At 43.5% G+C, this 19300-nt stretch overlaps 1 protein-coding gene across 1 annotated transcript in view; it reads right to left on the bottom strand.

Moving 5' to 3' along the window:
• Positions 1-2384: 2384 nt before the first annotated feature.
• LOC136498864 (cytosolic sulfotransferase 5-like) overlaps positions 2385-19300 on the bottom strand; it is a 28779-nt gene continuing 11863 nt past the window's right edge. Inside the window, exon 5 of the mRNA XM_066494580.1 lies at positions 2385-2822. Coding sequence (XP_066350677.1) covers positions 2385-2822 — 438 coding nt within the window. The remainder of the gene's footprint in view (positions 2823-19300) is intronic.

Here is a 19300-nt window from a genome sequence, read left to right as displayed (position 1 = left end):
CCGTGTGCCTATGTTTTGGCCCTCGGCAAATAGGCATTTTGCCGTGTGCATTTTTTTGGCCCTCGGCAAATCAGTTTTTCGAATCAATTTTGAGGCCCTAAATGAATTCAAATGAAAAACTTTTCAACTACAAAGTTGTATAACTTCTCAAGATCTACAAAGTTTATTTTGGTCATTTCTTCATTTGACAAAACGACAATAACGTTGTTCATAAAATATATATCTCTCATATTAGTTTCATGAAAGTAGAAGAGAGATATATATGATTTGTGAATAATGTTACTACCACTATATCGGATGAACAAATGACCAAAATAAACTTTGTAGATCTTGAGAAGTTATGAAATTTTGTAGTTGGCAACATTTTGATTTGAAATCATTTTGTCATGCAAAAACGACGTTTGAATTTGAAAATTTTAAAATTTGAATTTTTCAAAAGACCTCGGATGGAAAAACTTCCTAAATAAAAATTGTAGATCTCCAAAAGTTATGAAACATTGTAGTTGACAACTTTTTGATTTGAAAACATCTTGTCATGCAAAACTGCGTTTGAATTTCAAAATTTTAAAATTCAAATTTTATAAACGACCTCGGATGGAAAAACAACCAAAATAAACTCTGTAGATCTCGAAAAGTTATGAAACATTGTAGTTGGCAACTTTTTGATTTGAAAACATCTTGTCATGCAAAACTGCGTTTGAATTTTCAAATTTTAAAATTCAAATTTTGTAAACAACCTCGAATGAAAAAACTTCCTAAACTAAAAGTGTAGATCTCGAAAAGTTATGAAACTTTGTAGTTCACAACTTTTTTATTTGAATTCGTTTAGGGCCTCAAACAAATAATTTACACTCGGTTTAGTATAATATATTGGGAACTAAAACGGAATCCAGATACAAGTGACAGTGTGGTGTAGTGGTAGAGGAGGTTTGTGCGCAGCGAGAGGTCTCGGGTTCGAATCCCGTCGGCCGCGTAGCCGTGAAATTTACGCGAAAAAAGTTGGAGATGGATGGGTGCTGACCGGTGGGGGCCTCAACCAATTAAAAAAAAATTTCCATTTTTTTTTGGTAAAAATTTCCATTTTTTTCGGGTTTTTTTTCGGTTCTAACTTTGCCGAGTGTCGGGCACTCAGCAAAGGCTTTGCCGAGTGCCCGACAAAAGACACTCGACAAAGACGTCTTTGCCGACTCATTTTTTACCGAGTGGTCTTTGCCGAGTACAGCACTCGGCAAAGCCTTTGCCGAGTGTAAATTGGGCTTTGCCGAGTGCCCCTGGCACTCGGCAAATTCTCTGAGTCCGGTATTGTGTGTTTGTAGGGACTCTTGCCCCTTTTCCCCTTCTATAATATAATGGTACCAGCTCTCTTGTATGTTCGAAAAAAAAAGAGAAAACAATACTTGCACAAATATTTGGTAGAAAGATCCGGGGATAAAGGAAGCATACATTAATACAAAAGTACGTACATGCTGGTGGCAGCCAGTGGCCCAAAGTTGTAATCAGTAGCATGCTAATGTCACCAATCACTTATCGTGTGTTTGGTTTGTGGAGTCACCCCATGCTTCATAAGGTGATGCATCATGAGTTCATCCCATGAATTTGGTGGAATCAACTCATTTCTCATGCATATACTAATTATTAGCTTATGAGAAATGAGGTGGTGATGGATCAACTTATTCCATTCCACAAACCAAATACCAAAAGTGAGGAGTGAGAAGATAATGGACCACCTCATTTCTCAAACCAAACGCACCTTAGTTTCAAACTTGCACTATACTACAATTCTCTGGTGTGTATATGGTATTAGCTTTCATTTTGCAACCTCCTTTAACTTTCAATTTGCCATTACTAAAAAAACTTTCAATTGCAATGCACGGCTCCCTCATGTATCCACCTGCATTTATAATGAGGTCAAAATGAACAAAAACAGTTATGAATGGCTGTAATTTGTACCTGTTTGTGAAAGCTCTTTGTGAAATAGTTGCACGGGTAAAAAAAAAACATCTCTTGCCCATCAGTGCTTTAGGCAATATATGGTATTACCATATCAGCTTGCTTTAATTTAAATAGCAATTAAACCTTGAGTGTATTTGTATTATTTGTGGACAGCTGATGCCTCTTTTATGAATGAAGAGGACTGAAACGGGTAGTATCAATCCATTCCATTTGCATTTTTGTCCACATCTACCGGTGCCTAGCACACGAAGGAGCTAGCTAGGCACACACGGCACTCCTGTGAGACCCAATGAGGATGTAGTGACATATGTTGATACATAAAAAACCGACAATTTTAACAATGACAGGTTTTTTAAAACATAGTTTAGGCTCTTTGGAACGCAGGAAATTTTCCTGTCAAAAAGGTGAGGCCGGACCCCTTGAGTTTCTCCTCAACGATGCAATCCAACCTGTGTGCCATCTCCTGCGTCAGGTAGTTCTCCCAGTCTCCTAAGTCCTACCTTGCCACTCCGAAACCACAAGGAATTCTTGACGGGATTAGCGACGGCGGCACCGATCTGACCGGACACTCCATGCGTGTTCACAGCTAGATCCTTCAGGTTCTGGAAGCTGCACAGCCTCACCACTTCCTCCACGACTCCGCCGCTCTCCTCTTCCTCGGTGAACGGAACGCCTAGGAACTCGGCGAGCGTCCTGACATGCTTGGCAGGCTGCGCCATCATCTCCTCGTACCTGAGGAAGAGAACCCTGCTACTGCTAGGGTTTTTCTTGCTCAGCTTCCAGTACTCCAGGTAGTGCTCCCAGACAGGCCCACAGACCGAGACCCCCTCGCAGAACAGCTGGAAGGCCTTGTCGAAATCCCCGAGGGACTAGGCACTCGGCAAAAACTGATATACACTCGGCAAAGTCTTTGTCGTTGCCGAGTGTTACACTCGGCAAAGAGTGCTTGGTAAATAGTTTATCGGTAAAGATTTCTTTACCGAGTGCACTTTATCGGATACTCGGCAAAGCCTTTGTCGAGTGCTAATCTGACACTCGGCAAAGAAAAGTCGCCTTGACGACGAGCGACACCGTGACGGCGGCTTTGCCGAGTGTCAAGATCAAGCACTCAGCAAAGGTCGCCGTTTTGCCGAGCGTCGTTGACTCAGACACCCGGCAAAGGTGGCTACTGTGCCGAGTGCCACCGGCAAGACACCCGGCAAAGGTAGTCTATTTGCTGAGTGTCCTGTCAAGACACTCGACAAACAGGAGACCTTTGCCGAGTGCCTGACCCGTGGCACTCGGCAAATCTATGATGTTTGCCAAGTACAATGGCCTTTGCACTCGGCAAAGCATGTTTCTAGGTAGTCACTTTGCCGAGTGTTATGGCAATTGCACTCGGCAAAGTGACTGAAAACAGCATTTTTTATTTATTTTTTACATCCCATCCAAACAAACAGAAGATATATATAACAAACATCACCAACATCACATATATATCATCAACAACACATATATATCACCAGCACCACATATATATCACAAACGTCACAAATATATCACAAACATCACATGTCTCACAATATATCACAAATAAGTTCATAAGTAATACAGGTGCTCCATCATCTACAACCACAATTACAAATAGAAGTACCATTAACAACCACAAGAATCTTAACCAGATAGCCAATGAGACTGATTTGATGAAGGATTCGCTGAAGCATGAGGATCGTTCGATGCCGCCGATTGATTTTGCATAAAGGAGAAGAGATTACATGTGTGAGACAAGATAAATATATAACATACATAAATAAAACTTTCATACTCCACTAGGTTTGACCGTAAGCATGAACATACAAACTAAAATATTTATACTCATAGGAGTAGAATAGTGAGGAGGTGGAGCGAATAGCTAAGGTGGTGGAACTACACCCGTAGCGGCGCCAAGACTTTGCATGTACTAAAGAATCTCTGCCATCCTCTGCTGCTCAGCCTCCACCCTCTACATCTTTGTCTGCATCTGCTCCCGTATCCTCCTCTCTTGTTCCAGCTGGGCCTACAATATATTCACCCCAATGTTACAATAATACAAAGGAAAGGTATAAAAAAACCAATGAACGATGAATAAACCAGGAATAACCTCGAGTGCCTCCACCCGGTGGTGTGAAGTGTCCTACCGAGGTCGTATGGCTGGGCTCGTGCTCGTACTGCTTGCTCGAATCTAGGAGAGACTGGGAGTAGCGGTCGAGTCGATTGCGCCATCGCCAATCCAGTACCGCTCATGCTTCTTGTATCCTCCCACCCTCATGATGACTTCTCCATCAAGGTCCTCGGTGCTCAGATTGTACTCTAGCCCATGGACCTCCCTTGCCATCGATGTGTACTCACTGAGGCGGTTGTGGACGGTCGCATTGTTGTACGTTTCGGGCCCGTCCTCCAGGTTGTAGTCGACGTCGAACGTTGCCTTGCCCTTGTGGGCCATAGCAAATGCCTTGAAGATGGAGCAAGGTTGGCCACCATGTGACGCCGACTGCGAGAAAAACAACAAGATGGAAGTTCGCCACCTCCTCCAGAATGTATGCCTCTGCAATGGAAGCCTCGATTTTGCATTTATTTCTATATTTCTTTCGAAGAACCTTTAGACATCTCTCGATTGGATAGCACCAACGGCCCTGCATGGGCCCCCCATTCATGCCTCATACGGGAGGTACAAAATCAAATGCTGCATCGGATTGAAGAAGCTGGGTGGAAAGATCTTCTCCAACTTATAGAGCAACACATGTGCCATTCTTTCCAAGTCAGCAATCACGGTCCAAGATAACTTCTTGGCACAAAGCTGGCGAAAGAAATAGCTCAACTCTGCCAGCACTAGCCAGACATGCTCAGGGACATAGCCTCGAACCATCGCCGGAAGAAGCCGCTCAATCCATATGTGGTAGTCATGACTCTTCATCCCTAAGACTTGCATAGTAGATAAGTTCGCTCCCCTCCTTAGATTAGCTGCATACCCATCAGGGAACATTAACGTCTGGATCCATTCTAGTACTTCCCTCCTTTGGGGCTTGCTCAAGACAAAATCGGCCTTAGGCCTTCTTCATGTCTTGCCGCGACTAGGAGGCTTCATATATTGGTTTGGTCTATCGCATAACGTTGCCAGATCCACTCTAGCCTTAACGTTGTCCTTTGACTTATCAGGAATGTCCATGATTATTGCCCAAAGTGCCTCGGTGACATTCTTTTTAGTGTGCATTACATCAATGTTGTGTGGAAGGAGAAGGTCATCAAAATAGGGGAGCCGAGTCAAGCCCGACTTATGAGTCCACATATGTTGCTCACCATATCCCACAAAACCACCTTCTGGATTGACCACGAGACCATCTATTTGTTCATGAACCGCGGCACCAGTCATTATCGGTGGTGCAGGGTCTGTCACTACGACACCTTTCGTAAAGTTCTTGATGTCTCATCTGAATGCATGGTCAAGAGGGAGGAATTGCCGATGTTTGTCGAATGATGAATACTTGCCACCCTTCTACAACTAAATGAACCTCAGACCTTCCTTGCATACTGGGCATGGGAACTTCCTGTGAACACACCAGGTGTAGAATATCCCATACGCCAGGAAGTCATGCAGGAAGTAGTGGTACCAAACATGCATTTTGAAGTTTTTCTTTGTAGCTCGGTCATATGTCCATACCCCTTCCTCCCAAGCATGGACCAATTCATCAATCACATGCTCCATGAACACACCTATATTATTCCCCGGGTGTCCAGGAATTATCAACGACAAGAATACGTTCTGTCGTTGAAAGCATACGCCGGGGGGAGATTGAGGGGGATAACGAACATGGGCCAACATGTGTATGAGGCAACCATCATTCCATAAGGATTGAACCCATCTTTTGCCAGCGCAACACGTACATTAAGAGCCTCTTTAGCTTTCTCATGATGAATGCTATCAAAGTGGGTCCATGCTTCACCATCAGATGCATATACCATCCTGTCAGGATTGTATCGTTTGCCATTTTTGTGCCATGTCATCTGTTTGCTCATACGACATCTTAAGTGCATGAAGGAGTTTCTGTGACTCGTACATGCTCTTTGGTAGAAGGTGACCCTCCGGAAGTAGGCTGCCAATAACTGTCGACATACCATCGAAGGCGTCTTGACTCAGGCTATACTGGGACTTTAACACCATTATGCGTCCAATGGCATCCAGTTGAGAAACCTTTGTCTGGCCATGAAGAGGTTTCTGTGCCATGGCAAACATGTCGTAGAACGCCTTTGCGGTTGCCTCTGGCTCCTCCTCCATACGTCCTTCAGTGAACTGTGCCTTTGTTGACACCATTTTTTGCACGTGTCAAAATGATCGGAGTGGACTAATCGGCAAGGGGAAAGTTACTGTATACTTGATAGCCGATGAAAGCCAGCTTGTAAAGATGGTTGCCGATAGCTGGTGATGGTCGATGGAGAGGTTGATTTAGACTCGGGCGTTGCCGATGAGGTTGAAGGTGTCATTGTCGATGCCGATGAAGGGAGGCTTGAAGACTACTGCCGATGAAACAGGGAGTATGCCGATGAAGGAAGACTTGAGGACTACTGCCGATGAAACAAGGAGTATGCTGATGAAGGAAGACTTGAGGACTACTACCAATGAAACAGGGGGTATGCCGATGGGAAGGAGGACGGTGAGATTTCCATCGTAATTGAGGCGGACAGGGAAATAGATAGGAGTTGATTTCCTTTTCTATATTTGTTAGAGTATGATTCATGTAAGAGTCACGTGTTTCCTTAGATATGGGCTTGGTGTCCTAGTTGTGTTTGGTTGTGTCTCTTTAGATCAGGGTATAAATATGGAGTGAGAGGCAATGTAATTAGATATATCAATCAATATCAAAACCAATTTTTACTCCCATTTGCATCTACTTACTTTTCGGCGACTTCGTCAATTTGCATTATTTTCTCTTTACGAGTTCTCATTGATTCGGCGAGCTGCATCGCTTCAGTGCGACCTTCGGCGATCCTCGAGTTCCGCGTGAGTACCTCTTGGCCGTGACTTCCGGGCGTATCGCTGTTGTCAGGACCAAAGTGCTCGTATCTTCATCCTTGTCGATTAACAGGTCAAATCGACTGGCACGCCTTGGATATCGATTCGGGTATTAGCCCTTTGTGTTTGCAGATCCACTTTTGCATCAACACATCTTTTGGCACGCCCGGTGGGACAAACCAATCCGATCAATATGTTCAATTCCGAGATCGATGCGGGGAACATTATCGCGGTATCAGAAGAAGATCTTAAGGAAGAGCAGAGGCAGGCTATGGAAAAGGCCGTAGAAGAATACAGGCAGCTTTGTCTGAAATCGTTTAGCCTGAACAAGAGTGGACAAGTCATCCAGAAGCAAGATTTGCCGTTGCCTCGGCAGGTTACCTTTGACTCCAATCCTGGTAAACTTCAAGAGATGGTTAATTCTGCAGTAAATCATGCTTTGATTAATCATTCCAATGTGTTGTCCAATACTGTTCATAATGCTGTGGTTCGAACTCTCAAAGAAGGACAAGCGTCACCGCATTATGTTGGGCCTGCCTATCACCAACCAGAGCCGGCATCTGTCAATACTCCATCGGCTCCCTCGGCCGTTGTGGGTACAGAAGTTACTTCTTCTCTAGTATCGGCAGGCTTACCTAATATTCAATCTACACCGATACGATCAGATCCGGTACTACCAGGAGGACGAATTCAGCTTAGTACAGATCTATCGGCATCAGCTATGTCAGGCCCTGTGTCTCAGAATAGCCAGATTCCTACTAATTGGTGGGGATATGGTATGCCTCCGAAGTCATCTGCTTTCAATCCTGGATTACCTCAAGTGTTTGACGCAGTAGGAAAAGCTCCTATACCATCGGCTGTTTCGCCGATGGCCCAAGTGCCTCAATATGCCACAGCAACTACTGTGCAACCAACTCCAGGGGGTTTCCAGATGCCTTTGGTTCAAACGCCCAGTTCAAATCCATCGGCAAGCTTACTGCCGATGCAGCAGAAAGCCCCTGTTATGAGTCAAACTGGGGTTCAGTTTATGCCTCAAGCTGGTTATAATTATCCAACAATGTCAGCAAATTACCAGCCATCGGTAAGTTTTGTACCGATGGGTTCTAATAATGGTTGGTCAGGACAGTTACCTGTTCAACATACAGTTCAGCAAAATCAACAGATTGCAGGGATTCAACAGGGTTATATGCAAGCTGGTGTCCAGAATCAAGCATCGGTAGCACAGCCGATGAATCCTTTCCAACAGGTTAATGGACCACAAGTAATGGCGAATATGCCGATTGCTGGAGATCGTGGGCCACAAAGATATGTGGAGGGATATCAGCAGGCACTTCCTGTAGAAATTCAGCCAGTTCGTCATCAGGAGGCTGATGCTTTTTGGACCGATAGGATAGCAGAAATTATGAAGGATCAGTTTGGGATAAAGCCCAAGATCAATACTTATTCTTATCGGACTCCATATCCTCCTGCATATGATTTAATTCCTCTCCCAAATCGGTACAAGGTACCAGATTTCACTAAATTCTCCGGGTAAGATGACACATCAACAATGGAACACGTCAATCGCTTCATTATTCAATGTGGAGAGGCAGCTAGCAGAGATGAATTAAGAGTTCGATTATTTTCATCATCTTTGTCTGGATCGGCATTTACGTGGTTCATTTCATTACCACCAAATTCTATTATTACCTGGGCTGATCTAGAAAAACAATTTCATAAGTATTTCTTTGCTGGAATCCATGAAAAGAAGCTTACCGATTTAGTAAAATTGAGACAGCGTAATGATGAATCGGTAGAGAGCTTTGTGCAAAGACTACGAGATGTAAAAAATAAGTGCTATAGTCTGGTGCTGGATGATCGGTAGCTTGCCGATCTGGCTTTCCAAGGGTTATTGCCACATCTTAAAGACAGATATGCTTCTCAGGAGTTGCAAAGCCTCAGTCATCTTGTGCAAAGGATCTCTGATCAAGATACTAGGGTTTTTGAACCTAAAAAGAATTGGAGTAAAAAGGTATCATTTGTTGAAGAAGTAGGAGATTCTGATTCTGATGAAGAACCAGTTATCGGCTTAGCTGAGTGGGTTAAGAATAAAAAGCCGATATCTTGTCCCTTTGGTCAAAAAGAGCCAGAAAAGTTTACCTTTGATATCACCAAGGCCGACTAAAATATTTGATCTTCTGCTTCAAGAGGGCCAAATTAAGCTGTCACCTAATCATGTGATCCCATCAGCAGAAGAGTTAAGAAGATCTTGTACTGCAAATGGCACAATGCAACTTCACACAGTACAAATGAGTGCAAGGTGTTCAGGCAACAGTTACAATCGGCTATTGAATCTGGGAGAATTAAGTTTGGTACTTCCAATGCCCAAAGGCCGATGAAAATTGATCAACACCCTTTTCCAGCAAATATGTTGGAGGCCAAAGGGAAGACCAAGGTATTGACGTCCGAGGCTGCTGAGAAAAATGCATCAGTGGATCCCCAACATCGGATAACTACCGATGATGCAAAAAGTAAGGGTTTGCTGGGAGAAAGCAGTAGTTCCAAAAAACCTCCTCGAACCTGGCATTGTGATTACTCATCGAAGGCAGCAGGAGGGTTGGCGTCAGCGTAATGATCGATATCAACAACAGCAAGAAGAAAGACGTCGGGAAGAATGGCATCGGCATAAAGATCATTGGAGGTGCCCGTTTTTTATCCATTGCTGGGAAGAAGGTACTTAAATTGCCAACTGTTGAAAATTGCCCTGAGTGCAATGGTTATTATGGGGTCAATCGGTCAGAAAGAAGATTTCAACCTGGCAATCAGGGTTTATTTATCAATGAGCCGATCAGAAGCAGAGCATCAGTGCATGATCGGCTGGGGGGCAGACTTAGTGTACATGAAAGGCTTGGTAAACGCGCTGGATATTTTCCAAGGAATCAAGAGGAGCTTGCGGAAATGGCAAATGCAAGAGTTCCCGATGAGGAAATATTCTACAGGGACCCTAATATACGCCGTGTAGAATCGACTAGGACCTGTTATCAGCTGGTTTGGAAAACCAAGTTTCCTCGATGGTGCCCGGAGGGTCTAACAAAGACACAGAGAAGGAGGATGCAACGTGAGCGTCAGGAGGATTTATACCAAGAGGAAAATTCCTCCAATGAGAGGTCCGATCATCAGCAGTGGCAGGTAAAACACAAAAATAAGGGTCCATCGGCAGATGTTAATATGGTATTCATGTTGTCGATGGAATTTTTGGCACTATCTGATAATGAGGAAGAAGTTATTCTCTCTGATCAAGTAGCTCAGTTGACACTAGATCCAATGATGGCTGTTTTTGAGAAACCTACCGATGACGAGAGACAGCATCTTAAGGCTTTGTTTGTGAAGGGCAGAGTTGATGGGTAGCCTGTGTCTAAGGTACTTATTGATGGAGGGGCTGCGATTAATATTATGCCTTATGTGATGTATCGAAAACTTGGTAAGGGAGATCAAGACTTGACCAAAACCGATATGATGCTAAAGATTTTGAAGGCAATGTGTCACCGGCTAAAGGGGCAGTATGCATTGAATTGACCATCGGCAGCAAAACCTTGCCGACGACGTTCTTTGTTATTAACGGCAAGGGTGCATATAATCTGCTTCTAGGGAGGGATTGGATTCATGCTAATTGTTGTGTTCCTTCTACAATGCATCAATGCCTCGTACAGTGGATTGGGGATAAGATTGAGGTTGTCCCTGGTGATTCTTCTTATATCATCGCATCGGCAAAGTCAGATACTTATGAGCGAACTAAATGCATATCAGGAGAAGCTTGGGAAAAAGAGTTCCTTAGAGTTGCTGATTATGAAATTCCACCGATCCAAGCAGTCGGTTCTGAAGAAGAGTTTTAATGGATAGGTTTGCCGATAATGGAAAATTAGGTCAAGGGTTCACATCGGCAGATGATTTAGTAGAAGTAGATATCGGTGATGGCGATAGGCCAAGACCTACTTTTATTAGTGCTAAGTTAGATTCCTAAGTGTAAGCAGCAAATAATTGATGTGTTAAAAGAGTATAAAGATTGTTTTGCTTAGGGATTATACTGAGATGCCTGGGTTAGACCGATCGGTAGTTGAACATCGGTTACCTATCAAATCTGGATTTCGGCCACATCAGCAGCCAGTGCGCTGATGCAACCCTAATATACTTCCTGATATTAAGGCTGAAATAACTAAATTAATTGAGGCAAAGTTTATTCGGCAGTGTCGATATGCAGAGTGGATCTCTAATGTGGTTCCTGTTTATAAGAAGAATGGAAAGCTTCATGTTTGTATTGATTTCAGGAATCTCAATAAAGCCACACCGATGGATGGCTATCCAATGCTGATTGCTGATTTGTTGATTGATGCTGCAGCCGGACATCAAATTATCAGCTTCATGGATGGTAATGCAGGCTACAATCAAATATTCATGGCTGAAGAAGATATTCCCAAGACTACTTTCAGATGTCCAGGACATGTGGGGTTGTTTGAGTGGATAGTTATGACATTTGATTTGAAAAATGCCGGTGCTACTTATCAGAGAGCTATGAACTTTATTTTTCATGAATACATCAGCACATTAGTAGAGATCTACATTGATGATGTGGTGATTAAGTCTGAAGATATCACAAAACATCTAGCCGATCTATGAAAGATACTGGAGTGTACAAGGAAGCATGGATTGAAGATGAATCCTAATAAATGTGCATTTGGTGTATCGGCAGGTCAATTCTTGGGTTTTATGGTGCATCAGCGGGGCATCGAAATCAGTAGGAAGTCTATTGATGCAATTAACAAGGTGGTTGCTCTTACCAATAAGACTAAATTGCAATCTTTGATCGAAATTTGTCTGGGGAGCTGAGCAGCAGTTAGCCCTCGATGAAATTAAGAAATATTTAACAAATCCTCCAGTGCTAGTTCCACCTCAACACGGAAAGCCTTTCAGGTTGTATTTGTCAGCTGATGATACTGTCATTGGTTCAGCTCTTATTCAAGAATTTGAAGGGAAAGAACATGTTATTTATTATCTGAGCAGAAGATTAGTGGATGCTGAGACAAGGTATTCGGCCGTCAAAAAATTATGTCTATGTTTATACTTTTCTTGTGTCAAATTGAGACATTATTTGTTATCTGCCGAATGTACGGTCATATGCAAAGACGACGTAGTCAAGTACATGCTGTCAATGCCGATATTAAGTGGTAGAATCGACAAGTGGATTTTAGCATTATCAGAATTTGAACTACGTTACGAATCGACCAAGGCAGTTAAGGGGCAAGTTATGGCTGATTTCGTTACTCAGCATTGTAATACAGTGGACTCTCTGGAGATTGCCCCTTGGACACTTTTCTTCGATGGTTCCACATGCGGTGAAGGAGCAGGTATCGACATTGTGTTGATTTCACCTCAAGGAAGGAAGTATGAGTTTTCATTGCCGATTGTTGCTACATCGACAAACAATCAGGCTGAATACCAAGCCTTGATAAAAGGGTTAGAATTACTGAAGGAGATACGTGCCGATGCTGTTGAAATCTTTGGTGATTCTATGCTAGTTATAAATCAATTGACTGGAATTTATGAATGCCGAAGTGAAGCTTTGATTTCGTATTATGAAAGATGTTTGCAATTGTTGAAAGGATTTAGAGATTTTCATCTTGAACATATCTCTCGGTTGCATAATGAGGAAGCTAATCGACTAGCTCAGCATGCTTCAGGGTATCAGCCTATTCAGGAAGTGCTAACATCGGCAGTTGATACCGATGACTAGAGGAAGGAGGTTGTTGATTATTTAAAGGATCCATATAGAAAGGTTGAGAGACGTATAAGGTTCCAAGCTACTAAGTATGTGCTCCTCGATGATGAATTATATTATCGAACTATAGATGGAGTTTTACTTAGATGTGTTAGCAGTGATGAATCGAAAAGCTTGATGGGTGAAATTCATGAAGGAGTGTGTGGGGCGCATCAATCGGCTTTCAAGATGAAGTGGATGATCAGAAGGAATGGGTACTATTGGCTGACTATTCTTGAAGATTGTTTTAAATATTTTAAAGGATGTCAGGGGTGTCAAAAGTTTGGTAATATTCAAAGAGCGCCTGCATCGGCTATGAACCCTATAATCAAACCATGGCCGTTCCGGGGATGGGCTATTGATCTCATTGGTCAGATTTATCTACCATCGAGTAAAGGACATAAATTTATTCTGGTTGCTACCGATTATTTCACAAAATGGGTTGAGGCAATTCCTTTAAAAAAGGTGACATTGGTTAATATGATTGATTTTGTGAAAGAGCATATTGTCTACCGATTTGGTATTCCTCAGACTATCACTACCGATCAGGGCACTATGTTTATATCAGGAGAATTTGATGAGTTTGCTGTAGGTATGGGAATTAAAGTTTTAAATTCTTCTCCATATTATGCTCAAGCTAATGGTCAAGCTGAGGCTTCTAACAAAGGGATCATCAAACTCATTAAGCGCAAAATTGAAGAAAATCCTAGGAGGTGGCATACAGTATTAAATGAAGCCTTGTGGTCATATCGGATGTGATGTCATGGTGCAACCAAAGTAACGCCTTATCAGTTAGTATATGGACACGATGCAGTATTGCCTTGGGAAATTAAAATTGGCTCTAGGCGAATACGTTCTCAAAATCAGCTGACAGCCGATGATTATAATACCCTTATGAAGGATGAGTTGGAAGATGTGGCGGGTCATCGGTTAAGGGCTTTAGTTAGCATCAAAGAAAATAAGAAAAGAGTAGCCAGATGGTATGACAAGAAGGTGAAGATAAAGGAGTTTGCCGATGGAGATCTGGTCTGGAAATTGGTTTTACCGATTGGGACTAAAAGTTCAAAGTTTGGAAAGTGGTCTCCTAATTGGGAAGGTCCATATCGGATAAATCAGTCTATTCCTGGTAACGCATATATTCTAGAAACCCTCGAAGGGGTTGTGTTTCCTAGAGCATTAAATGGAAAATATTTAAAGAAATATTACCCTAGTATCTAGATGGATGCATAAAAGTATAAGTGCCGATAACAGTCCTATCGGCTAGAATTATGCAAGGATGTCAATGTCTCATAAAGTGCTGATACAATAAACAAGATTACAAGTTCAACAAGGATTGGATAGCTAATATCGCACGCAGGCGAATCTGCTCGGCTTCCTCCATTTCTTTGATATCGTCATCGGCAGTACCCTCCATAGGCTTGAGTTTTTTCTTCATGGCCAAAGCTTTGCGAGCCTGGATATCTCTTTCTTGCTGAAGGGCTTTGATGGCATTGGGTAGCTGGCTTTCTTTTTGTTGAGCATGAGTTAAGGCTGCATCGACTTCCTTCAATTCAGCCAATAGAGCCATCTTCCTTGCTGATAAATCCAAGATTTTCTGCTTAAGTTTAGCACCCGAAGTCTGCAAGTTGCCGATGCCCTTGTGCTTCTCATCGGCAATTTGTTTCAGTTGTAGCATCTCTTCTTTGAGTTGAGCCTGAGCTGCTCTATCGGCAATACGTTGAGCAGCTTGTTGATATTGTAGTTGGCGACTCTCTAAATGGGCTGCTGGGAAGAGTACTTCTTCAACATCGGCAGGGACCTGGCCACGGATTGTTTTGAAAATTGCCTTTGCGGGGTCCGAGTCATCTACCAGTTGGGTGGTATCCTGCTGTAGCAAGTTCAGTAGAGCTTCCAACCTGGACTTAGTTTCTGCCGATATTGTTCCTAGTGCAAGGGAAGAACTTGTTTCCTCTCCATCATCATCAGAGACGTCAATAGCGAAGGAGAATAGGCTATTTGGGGAGTCTTGTTCCTAAGGAAAAGGAAAGGAGGTCAGTTAAGGATAAGTATGAGTATTGTAAATCAGCTAGGTTAATCGGTTTACCTATTTCAAGGCGATTTCCTGTGCTTGACTAGAGGAAGCAACCTGGAGTATGTCGTGTGGGGGATCAGTTGAGCTTGCCGATGGGATATACTCTATGACTTCATCGGTGGTTGGCTCTTGAGGTATGACGACCGATGACATTGGGGCAGATGTAGGGATCGGCATGGACCTTTGTCGTTTTGGCTGTGCTTCAGCATCTATTAAAGCTTTGTGCTTTGCTTGGGCATCAGCAACGATTGGCTAGAGGGCATCGGCACTTATTGATTGTGAAGCTTGGACATCTGGTACGCTTGCCGATGTACCCAATTGTTGCTACAAAACAAGTGTAAGGTATGATATTTAACAGATAAAATGTAAAGTTAAGAAGATACCTCTGAAGGTTCGTCAAAAGAAGTGGTGCTTGATATTGGAGGAATTGCCGATGACGATCCAGCAGCAGCTCTTACCCCCTGGTGATTAATGTTAATATAGTTTGTGATCGGCATGGGTAGAAATAAACAAGGTTGTTACCTTGAATGCCTTGACCAAGGTTGTAGCAGCAGCCGATGGAGTGGCCCTGGCTATAGCCAATTTGGACTTGGAGGTGATGGTCTTGGTACGGATCTTCTGGTGAGTCAAAGCGGCTAAGGTGGGAGCGTTGTAGCCGATCGGTGATATCGGGGAAACAGGCCGAAGATCGAAGGGTTTCCCACTTTTGCTCATAGTTGGTGCTGGGTTGTTAACCTATCACGAGAGAGTTAGTTACCGATATATGAAAGGAAAAGCGGAAGGGAGCTAAAAGGAACTTACTGCGTCATCGGGAATGGCGTATTCAGGGTCGATCATGTGCCGATATGTGTGAACAGATGTTGCAAACAGTTGTTCCTTCCACTCTCGCCACCATTGCTTATATGACTCGATGATGAAAGATACTGGCGTCCAGGTGGATATATCAACATCTGTAGTATCGGCATCGGGGGAGAGTTGTACTACCTTGTTCCAATCTGTTCCGCAGGTAATTGTTTCCCTGGGTTTGATCACATCGGCAAAGCAAAGTTTGATTGGCAGTTGCCCAAAAGCCAATTGACGGGATACTACCGATGGGTTGTAAAATTCATACGTAATGCTGGTGTTTTTCCCGCTACCAAATGTATTTACTGGGATTACCCTGGGAGTAATGATGGCCATCATGAGTTCCTTATCCTGATTCAGAGTGTCATCGGCAAAGTTGAAAAGAAGGGGGAATCTGTTTTCTTCGTCAATATAAGGTACCCAGGCCCTATGATCACGAGAAAGACCATTGTAGAGGCTCTGGAAGAATCTGTCGATCTGGTCTTCATTGGCCTCTGTTCTAGGAAGGACAATTATGGCTTCACCAAAATTGAGGGGTGAGCGTGTTGCTGATTCATCATCCCCAAGCACATGGTCTTCAGTAATTTCTCGTGGGAATTGTTGGGCAAAAAAGTCCCATTGCAGACGTTTGTGCATATGGGCATTCAGCCACATGTTGATAAACCACCACGGGCCTCCTAGGTTGCCGATGGGTTCGCCAAGCAAAAGTTTCTGAGACACTTGATGAAGAAGATGATAAGTGGAGCTCAGAAGGTATCGGCCAAGAGGAAACCTTACACCATTAGCCAAAAGTTCAGCTGTGGGGAGGAAGGCGTTGGTTGGTCCTACTGATCGACCACAGAAGATAAATTTTTCTAACCACATATTCAAGAATGTGGCATGTTCCCTCTGGTTAAGTGTCCCAGTCTTCTAGTATTCTTGAATGTATCCCGTCCAACCGCCGATGTTGCGGGTATTCACCCTATATTCAGATTTTCTACCATAAATGGAGCCTTCATCGGCAGTTGAAATATCCAAGCCAGTGAGCATGTGGACATCGGCAAGTGTAGGAGTAGCTGGGCCATGTCCAAACATAAAAGTGTTTATTGTGTCTGACCAGAAGTAAGCAGCTGCAATCATCATCGATTCATTCTTCTGCATATCGGCAATAGATAACCTAATGCATTGGTCTAACTTCCGTTCTGCCTAGTATACTTGCATCGATCTATTAACCCTCAAGTACCAATCTTTCCACCCTTTGGTGGTTTTGGGCCAAGATCGAAATGTGTCTTTCCATAAATTCAGAGAGAAATTTTGGGCTCTAAAGGGGATTCTGTTAACCTCTGCATTAATCAGATCGGTTGGATCTGGGTTGCCTATTGGTCCTAGGCATTGGACATGTGGCTGATCGGTTGGAATAACTAATTTGTTGCGCAGTTCCTAAGTTTGAAGGATCCGGAGAACAAAAGAAAGAAATCACCAACTGTATGGATTTGCAAAAACTAGGGGAATCAAAGTAAAGGTAATGGAAGTGGAGCGAACCACGGGGACGTCGAAGTTGATTGCCATTATCTTGAGGAAGATGAGGGCACGAGCCGGAGACTTGAGGTAACGCTGGAGAAGGGTTCTTGTTGGTTGAGGTCGTGCAGTGGTTCGTCGGAGTCGCCGCCGGAAAGAGAAAATGTCAAAGATTGGAGTCTGAGGGTAGAAGACGAGTGTTCCAGAGGAATCTATTTATAAGCCGCTTGGAGTAGGGGTATTTTGGACTTATCTCTATGCCGCGCGCATGTAGGTCGAAGTGGTTCAGATGGATATGGTAACTGTTTGCACGATAATCAGGGGATTGTACAGATGGGTTGATGGCAAGTAATCATGACTTGGAAGAGATATCGGTACAGGATATTTTAATTCTGAAAATGACAGCATTATCATGTTAAGATCTTGCCGATGGGTTATTGTTTCGGTATCTTAACCATAATCAAGGCAAGAGTGGTTGGCGATTGTGCGATATTTACTGAAGTGCGTGAATCAGGATTAGATTTGATTGGATTTGATAACAGATCAGGTTTTGGCTTGGAGAATGAGTTACGGTAATCTGGAGTAAATTTCGGAGCATTAATGGTTTTATACTCCGAAATTGGGGGGCATGTGTTGACACCGTTTTTTGCACGTGTCAAAATGATCGGAGTGGACTAATCGGCAAGGGGAAAGTTACTGTATACTTGATAGCCGATGAAAGCCAACTTGTAAAGATGGTTGCCGATAGCTGGTGATGGTCGATGGAGAGGTTGATTTAGACTCGGGCGTTGCCAATGAGGTTGAAGGTGTCATTGTCGATGCCGATGAAGGGAGGCTTGAAGACTACTGCCGATGAAACAGGGAGTATGCCGATGAAGGAAGACTTGAGGACTACTGCCAATGAAACAAGGAGTATGCTGATGAAGGAAGACTTGAGGACTACTGCCGATGAAATAGGGGGTATGCCGATGGGAAGGAGGACGGTGAGATTTCCATCGTAATTAAGGTGGACAGGGAAATAGATAGGAGTTGATTTCCTTTTCTATATTTGTTAGAGTATGATTCATGTAAGAGTCACGTGTTTCCTTAGATATGGGCTTGGTGTCCTAGTTGTGTTTGGTTGTGTCTCTTTAGATCAGGGTATAAATATGGAGTGAGAGGCAATGTAATTAGATATATCAATCAATATCAAAACCAATTTTTACTCCCATTTGCATCTACCTACTTTTCGGTGACTTCGTCAATTTGCATTATTTTCTCTTTACGAGTTCTCATTGATTCGGCGAGCTGCATCGCTTCAGTGCGACCTTCGGCGATCCTCGAGTTCCGTGTGAGTACCTCTTGGCCGTGACTTCCGGGCGTATCGCTGTTGTCAGGACCAAAGTGCTCGTATCTTCATCCTTGTCGATTAACAGGTCAAATCGACTGGCACGCCTTGGATATCGATTCGGGTATTAGCCCTTTGTGTTTGCAGATCCACTTTTGCATCAACAGCCTCGTGATAGTCATTTAACATGTCTGCTACCCCGGCATCAGCATCATAATCCTCAATGTGTGGTATCACCACCTCCTCTCTCATACGATTGGCTTCACCATGGTAGACCCACCGGGTATAGTCTGCCGTAAATCCATTCTTCCAAAGATGTTCTGATGAGGACATGACCTCCATACATATGACCATGCTTGGAGAACCATATGGAGACCAAGGAGATCAGAGAGGGTGTCCAAGTAAAAAAGGAGGTCCGAGGCTAATTCGGTTCGAGTCCCCGAGGTGGAGGCCCAAAGCAACTCAAGTTCGAGTCTGTCTCAGGTTCCAGGACCAGTCTGTCATAAATTGGTCACCCAGGACGCATCCGGACTCCATTTTCGATGATCCACATATGGATGGAAAGCTAATTGGATAAGGAAGCCAACCCAATTGGTTTCACATCAAAAGACCTTTGGAATCAATAGGAATCGTCGAAATAAGTCAGCATCCAGAATCTACCAGGGTGCTCGACACCGTCTTTTGGTCCGTTGGACCGTGTATCGTGTTTGGGCCCATTAGGGGTGCGTCCAGGGGGGTGACGCCCAAGACTCTATAAATAGTAGCCGTCGCTCTCCTGAGGGTTTGGGTTTT

Source organism: Miscanthus floridulus, chromosome 13 (assembly GCF_019320115.1).
Source record: "Miscanthus floridulus cultivar M001 chromosome 13, ASM1932011v1, whole genome shotgun sequence".
Classification (NCBI taxonomy): Eukaryota; Viridiplantae; Streptophyta; class Magnoliopsida; order Poales; family Poaceae; genus Miscanthus; species Miscanthus floridulus.
The sequence above is the reverse complement of the archived record's forward strand: the minus strand, read 5'-3'. Positions and strand labels throughout refer to the sequence as shown.